Source organism: Plasmodium fragile (assembly GCF_000956335.1).
Source record: "Plasmodium fragile strain nilgiri unplaced genomic scaffold supercont1.28, whole genome shotgun sequence".
Taxonomy (NCBI): Eukaryota; Apicomplexa; class Aconoidasida; order Haemosporida; family Plasmodiidae; genus Plasmodium; species Plasmodium fragile.
In genome coordinates, this window is record NW_012192608.1 from 289,565 (window position 1) to 297,510 (window position 7,946).

Sequence of the window (7,946 nt, forward strand, 5' to 3'; positions counted from 1 at the left end):
TTTTAAAAAAAAAAAAAAAAAAAAAAAAAAGACATCATGGATAATAACTTTTAATTCTTTTTCTTAAAAAAAAAAAAAAAATGCGTAAAAAAAGCAATTGAGGAGTAAGGAAGAATGAGTTGTAAACGCGGAAAGACGCGCACGGTTCGCATGTAAGATATGAAGGTGTCGCTACGGTTCAAAACAGAGCAAAGACGCAGCGTCAAACGAATTAAACCAAACGGGCAGCACAAGGGCTCGCCATTCTTCCTTTGTGCAGATGGCGTTTTGGCGCTGGTTATTTAAAAGAAGTGGTGGTGTCAGGGAACAAACGCAAAAAAAATGGTGAACGTTGAGATTGAAGCTGGAGTTGAACAAGTAGAGGGATAGGACTTGGCTAACACGAACACGAACAGGAACACTAACCACACTACGACGATGACAGACGCGCTCCTCGACAGATGCGCTTCTGCTCCGCGCCTACTGCAAAATATCCTCACAGAACAACTTGTAATCGATTGGGTCCTCCGAAGAAAACGCGTTGAGCGCATCGTTGGCCTCCTGCTCGGTCAAGGCATCACCCCAAGTTGTTAAAATATTCCTCATTTGGTGCTTGGTCAAGAATCCAGAGGCGTTATTGTCAAAGTGTGAAAACATCTTAATGAGCTCTTCCATGTTGTCTCTATCATGCACACACATGGTTAGATATTCTAAATACTGCTCGTAGGTTAAACTGTCTCCATACAAATCTCTAACTTTCTTCTCGTCCAAGCTTGATGGAGCTAGACCCAATTTCCTTGCATTGTTTGAGGCATCTTCTATGGTTACTTTTCCATTGCTACTCTTATCGTTGAACATAGTTTTGGCTTCATTTCGATCTACCTTCTCATCTAACTCTTCTAACCCTGCAACTGATTCTTCAGATTGTTCAGACTCTTCATAATTTTCCTCCTCCACTAATATATTTTTAACCTCTGGTTCTGGTTGCCATTCGAAACCTGGTCCCCACATGAAATAATTCAGTTCGGTGTCGTACGGGGCGATGGCTGATTCTGGGTCCGGCAAGTTGTAGTAGCACACGGGGCATTGCTTTTCCATTTTGGCGACAATTGGGGGTGGAGGATGTGGCGACGGGGTAAAAAGCGGTAACGCGGTATCGCTGTGACAAGGTAGCACGGCTAATGGATCACGCGCTGAACAAATAAACAAAGCAAACACGGGAAAGCGACTTTCCTCTTAAAAATGGGCTAAAAGGGGGCGAAAAAAAAAACAACAGTTGCAACGATGCGCTGCCTTCCTGATGTGTAAGATGGCAAGGGTGAATCTTCTCACTTGCAACAAAAAGTACCTTGAACACACACGTGGCTTTTCGGGGAAAAGGTACAGATGTACGCGCGTGTGTGTTAAAAATGCCACAAGTTTTTTAAAGACTGCTCCAATTGAAAAAAAAAAAAAAAAAAGGAGTGCAGCAACGCAAAAAAATGAAAAGCGAAAAACGAAAAAGCGCAGAAACGCGAAAAAGCAAAACGCAAAAAACGAATAAACGAAGAAACTTAATTTTATCAAATAAATCAATTCACAAAAGGAGAAGTGTTGAAGATGTGTGCCACTTTCTTAATTGTGATGAAAATTTAATTTTACCTTTTACAACTGCAGTTTAAACGGGAGACTTTTCAAATGTAACACCATATCGTTACAACATCAAAAAAAAAAAAAAAAAAAAAAAAAACAAGAAAAAAAAATATATATATATAAAGTGGAATGCACAAAATGGGATGCATAAAGTAGAATAATAAAGTACCAAATGGATGGATAGAAAATTTTTTTTTTTTTTTTTATGAACACGTGCAGGTATATTTTATATCTTTACATATTTACGTGCAAAAGTGTTGCCTTTTCGCCTGCGCAGAAAAATGTGTACACATAAGAGTACATGTGTATATTCGCTTATGTTACACGTGCGCATAGATGGGAAAATGGTTTTTTGTTTTTTTCCTTTTATTTGCTTCTTTTTTGTTTTCTTTCCATTTGTTCGTACTGCATCATTTGTACTAGTTTTACACCCGAAGCCAACACCTGACAGTTATGTGTGCAAAATGAGCCTTACTGTTTTTTTGTCAAAATTGCCTTTGCTTAAAGCTAGGCAGAAAAAAAAAAAAAAATGCAATTAAAGCTATTTATAAGCTAACAATGTGTACAGCTTTTTTTTTTTTTTTTTTTTTTCCAGAACGTTAAGGTGTGCTGTACATATATTTACACATGTTAGCATTTTTTTTTTTTTTTGTAATCCATTCCTTAGACTGCTCATCATGTGAAAGAGCGAAGATTAGGGCTACTGAGGCCAAGTATGGTTTTATACATTTATCCCTAATGTAGAATCGTGTATTGTAGCAATTTCTTAGCCTTGGTGGGGAAATTTTCCCATTTTGTGTGGTTGCACACCATTGTGGAAGCTGTTTTCTTGTAGACCCAAAATTATGACGCTGTACGGGCAGTAACAGCCAAAAAAAAAAAAAAAAAAAAAAAAAAAAAAAAAAAGAAATATATGAACGGTTCAGGTAAATATGATGTCACTTTTGTGCAACGTTATCCAATATTGTTATAAGGACTATTCATATCTATTCGGATGTGTCAACTTCCCCTTCCCAGGACCATTCCCCGAAGTAGCAATTTTTTGCATCTTGACAAAAATGTTCACTTGCAAGAATGCGCAGTTCTAAAAAGGTTACACCCAAATTATGGCTAAACGGAACGCGCAAATGGGCATTTTCGCTCACACGCGTGTACATTTTTGTGCACACCGTTGCATGGGGAATACGCATGTTTGTGATGCTCACGGTGGTGAAAGCACCTTCGAATTGGCAAATCGACCCTCATAAAAATGGAATGTCCATAAAAGCAGCGGTTGGTTACTGCCAAGTGCGGAGGAATATATGTATATCCCTATTCCCCATTTGGACTCGTTCCATGAGGGGAACTTCCAAATGACGACCATTCCTTTGGTAGGTAAATAAACAATGCTCTTTTTCCGTCCGCGCAAGTGGTACGTTGTTTATTGTAATTTGTGCGATTGTGTGGTAAGTAAAAAGGAGAGAAACAAAAAAAGAAAGAAAAAAAAAAAATTGTGTACCTACTGTTACATATTTACAAAAAAATAAACTTTAAAAAAAAAGAATTATTATCCTTAAAATACACACACACACAAAAAAAAAAAAGAGAGAAAAAAGCGACGTCTCATTTCGTGTGCTTTTAATTCAAAGACTAGCAGACAGTGACCATAAATCAGTGGATATAAGAGGCTAAGTTACGGCAGGGAATATACAGAAATTATGGACTCACCATCCCGCCGTGACTACACCTGGTCGTGCTTCTTAAGAATGAGTATGATTAAAAAAAGGATGGCCGATGATAGGGTCGGGTTAGTCGACTTACATATGATCTTCAGTTTGTTCTTCAACACCTCAATTCCCACGAGGACGAAATAATTATCCAATGCGCTTGCATTGTCCGCATAGCACCCGCTCAAATAAATTGTATCTTCTATGTAGCACACACTTAGTGCATTTCCCTACACAGGGGGGTGGTGTACACAAATGCACATGAACACGAGCGCTTAAACAATCGCACACAAGGTGAGGTTGATAACTTTGGGGGCTAAATAACAAGCCCTCCATGTATATTTCACAGAATAAACGCAAAATGATGTTCTGTGTATGCGGGTGGGCCTTACCAAACAGGACATGGCGACGATCTGCTCTGTGTCCACAGAGTCCACCTTGTAAATCACTTTCTCCTTTTTATATATATTAAAATTTTCGTTGTTCCAGAATTTCACAAAAACGTCCTTGGTGATTTTAATGTTCTTCATAAATTTATTGATTGGGATGGGCAGCCTCAACTCGATGCTTTTTCTGAACATGTCTTGCATGCTACAAGCGGGGAGGAAACAGAAATGCGCATTTACAGACCGCCATCTCTCTGGAAGAACAACACAGGTGTGTTACACACACACGTGGGTGCAACAGACATCAACGATAGAGCGCTCTTTTCCTCATAGTATAAAATGGGGTGAAAGTCCCGCTTGACTCTTATCCCTCCTCTTACCGGTAGGAAATCTTAATTAAGGGAAAGCCCTTATACATGTGCATGCACTTCACGGCCATTTCCTGCAGGGGAGGAGGAAGCAGACAATTATTCCTTTTCAATTGTACCACTGCGGCGACATTTCATGCAAAATGTATGCACATTTTTGATGCATAATTTTTGCCCAATTCGAGCTTCCACGACGCAGCAGTCACTCACATAGCAGTTGGTCGCATTCGCGCAAAGCATCTTCTCATAGTTGAGAAATTTTATTTTCAAGGGGAATAAAATTTTGTTCGATATTTTAATATCCACGTCGTAATAATTCACCAGCTTTTTATTCTTCACGTAAATTTTTATCAACCCGTTGTTGCCGTAGTAGTGCTGACTCAGGGATATCTGCGGAGGGGGAGGGGGGAGGAAAAAAAAAAAGGAGCAATCAGTGGATGTGTCCCTTATACCAACGTGTGCATTTACTACATGTACGATATGACACTAAGAGGAAAACTCTCTGTTTCATTATGAACAGAAACACTACGCTTATTTATGCACATGCTAACCTCGAGGTTGTCGTCCCTTAACAACAGAGACCCATTTTTCAATACTGCATCTTGTACGTAAGATATATTGTCATTCTTCGTGAAATATTTATTGCAGGAGGAGATGGGTGTTGGGTCATTCATTTGTGATGAAACGATGGAGTTCCTCTTATCACTCTGCTTTTGAGCAATTCCTAAAGGAGTTTCAATGGGGGTGGTAGTAAACGGCATTCCTCCGCTTTGTTCTTGTGATGGAACTTTCTTCTGCTCATTTTTGAAGTGTCTAGTTGGAGATAAGTTGTCTGTGAACTTGTTGATGATACAGTTTAGCTCATCGGGATTCATTTTTCTGTGTTTACTTTTATTTCTACTTTTATTTTTTTTCTTCTTCAAGTCAATGTATTTGTTCATGCCAAGGAGATCGCCCAGAGTTTCCTCCTTGGTGTCTTTTTCCTTTGCCTTCAAAAATTTATTATAATTTAAAAAGTCTTCCTTAATGGAGTAAAAGTTGCTCTTCTTTATCAGGCTATCCCAAAGAGCATTATTTCCATCATGTACATAATTATTAAATTCTTTACATTCCTTTTGGTAAGCACTTTGTTGCTGCGTCATATGACCCATTCCTTCATTTAGGTATGCGTTGAACTCATTTATTATTTGGATCTCCTTTTCGTTAAAGTGGTCATCCCGCGCTGCGACTTGGTGCTTTCCTGCATACTTGGCGTCTGCGCGTGGAGAGGGGGAAAGGTTCAGAATTGTTGCGGCAAGGGACGGATGGGGGGAGAACAAACAGGCCACTCATTATGTACACTACTCATTTGTGTACGTGGGCTAAAAATGTGCATGCGCGCCCACACACATGCCCGCTTATCCCCATCAGCTACGTTCCCTCAGCTATCACCTCCTTGTAGTGGCCGCAGAGGAAACGTACCTTGGGAGGCCTTCTCGGTGCCCACAAGGTCAAACGCGACCGTCTTGCTCAAGGAGGCCTTGTTCTTCGTGTCCACCTGTGCGTCCCCTGGCCACGTCCTTTCATCGGGGAATACAGGGGGCTCCTTACACTGCTCATCATTTTGCTCTTTTTTTTTTTTCTTACTTGTGGTTATTTTTTTCTTTTTCCCATTTTCCTTCTCGTCATCCTTGTCCATCGAAGCACCCGTCTGCGTCTTGCCGAGCCCTTTTCCACTGTGATTCTCCAAGGACTTGCTGGTCGGCGCAAAGGCGACTGATTTACCTCCCGTCCCTGCCTCTTTATTGCCATCATCAAAAGGAGGTTTCTTCTGGTTCATCTTGTCCCCCTCTGGAAACATCACTCCCTCGTCATTCACATTTCCCTCGAGTCCTCCACTGACTGCTACCCCTGAGGGAGCATTCTTCACAAGGGACGAAGCAAATTTTGTTACACTACTTGTAATATTCTTAGACAATGATTTAGATTCACCTTTCTCATGAGTTTTTTTTTTATTATTTGATCCTACTGCGGAGGTAACACTTTTTTCCTTGTTAACCTCTGAATGAGTGTCCACCCCCCTGTTCATGCTGCTTGTCCTTTTATTTACCTCCTCATAACCCACTTGATTGTTTAATAATGTACCACTCGATTTTGTTTTTATTTGTTCCTTTTGCGATGGGCTGGTCCCTCTGTGGGAATCCTTATGATCCTTCTCCTTGAAGAACTCTGGGCGGCTCAGCAGGTAGGATTCATAGCGCACGTTTATTTCGTCTTCCTCTTGCATTTCCTGCGGGTGGACAGGCGGCGATACGAGTTTGAAGCGGGTGCACAGCGACATGTACAGTGACATGCACTGCGACATGGGTAGCGACGTGGGAAGACACATGCAGAGGCACACTCGCCCTCCATTCCTTACATCAAAAAATTTGCAGTAGGGTTCATATTCTCCATTTTCCAAAAACTCGATGGTCTTCTCCTTCACCTCATTAAGGCATCTGCAGGGGGGGCATAACATATATGTCGCAATAATTGGCGCGCAGGTCATGGTATGGGTTTACATATCTCAGCGCGTGGTGCTTGTGTCGGATTGACGTGTGTGTGTGCGCGGGGGACAGCCTCACCTGATGTAGTTAGAGTAGACTTGGTCAACCTTGCCATGGCTTACAAACTCCGTTTCGAGCAGCTCGAGCAGTTCCCTCTTCGCATTCGTGAAGTCTGAGCAGGGTGAGCGCGGGGTAAAGTGATGACGCGATGAAGCAGTAAAGCGGAGGAAGAAGCGCACTCTAAAACGGCATCTTCTACAAAAAGCGCATAAAGAAGAGCCACCTCTCTGCGTCGCCCTGCCAAATGCATTACCACTAAGCAAAGGGGTATAGGAAAAGGACCATCCCGGCTCAATAAAAATTTTTTTCTTCTGTATCTTTCTAAATATGTTGTTAATAAATTTATTATCCTTGAATAGTTTCTTAGCTTTAATCGTTTCGGTGATTTTGAAAAAATGTATTGACTCACTAACGAGGCTGTCTTTTTCTTTGTTTGTGCTATGACCAAAGTAGGTGATGTATTTTCTATTAGTCCCTTCCTTATTTCGCTTGAGCAGTTTGTATGCGTATGTGATGATGTCTTTGCTCACTGGTAGGTCCGCAGACTTGGGATTCAGCGTGAAGGCTATGCCGATGACCTGCAGTAGGACAAACGTGGAATGGGCAAAAAAAAAAAAAAAAAAAAAAAAAAAAAAAAAATCCATAATTCTTCCGTCGTCGAATTGTTCAAGTGCACCTTTTCGATACTTTGCTGTCCGCATGGCACTCAATCGTGCATTACGGTACATATACTGTGCACGTGCGTACCTTCAAGGCCGTGGTCCGCGAGATGGCGGGGTTCTTTATATTTTTCAGTGTGACATAGCAAAAGTTAAATAGCTCCTCATACTTTCTGTGCGTGATCAGGTGTTCCTTCAACTCCCTGAAATATAAATGAAGATATTCAGTGGACTCTGTGCACGTCTTGAACAGCAGCTTGTCATCCTCCGTCCCGGTGTTTTTGTACTTGCTCTTACATATGGTCATTGTGTCGTTCGCTTGGCGTTTCCTTCGTGCATATTATCGCGTTGGGGAGGGCTCGTTTTTAAAAATAATGTGGGAAATTTATTTTCCTGGTTTCCCCTTAAATTGTTCGAGCGCGGCGGAGGCTGCACGATCGACCCTCCCCGCAACCACTTCAAGGCTTCACTTCTTCACTGCTTAACGGCTTCCCTGCTTCACTTCTTCACTACTTCACTTCTGCACTGCGTCACTATGTTCCCTCCTCTGAGACCAAGCGCAGAATCAGAGCGAGTACATTATCCGTGCCGTTTGCGTGTCGTCAGTCACTCTCCCTCGTGAATATAAACT

The 7,946-nt window shown here is 41.5% G+C and overlaps 2 protein-coding genes across 2 annotated transcripts; both read right to left on the bottom strand.

The window, feature by feature from the left end:
- Positions 1-459: 459 nt before the first annotated feature.
- On the bottom strand, positions 460-1,077 carry AK88_02789 (uncharacterized protein; the record flags this gene model as incomplete). The annotated part of the gene is made up of 1 exon (XM_012480412.1): positions 460-1,077. The coding sequence occupies one exon, from the start codon at positions 1,075-1,077 to the stop codon at positions 460-462; it is 618 nt and encodes a 205-aa protein (XP_012335835.1).
- A 2,254-nt stretch (positions 1,078-3,331) lies between these two features.
- AK88_02790 (uncharacterized protein) lies at positions 3,332-7,622 on the bottom strand (the record flags this gene model as incomplete). Its single annotated transcript, XM_012480413.1, has 10 exons — positions 3,332-3,547; positions 3,710-3,908; positions 4,084-4,145; positions 4,282-4,461; positions 4,623-5,326; positions 5,533-6,340; positions 6,470-6,548; positions 6,675-6,768; positions 6,910-7,234; positions 7,404-7,622. The coding sequence occupies 10 exons, from the start codon at positions 7,620-7,622 to the stop codon at positions 3,332-3,334; spliced, it is 2,886 nt and encodes a 961-aa protein (XP_012335836.1).
- Positions 7,623-7,946: the final 324 nt, after the last annotated feature.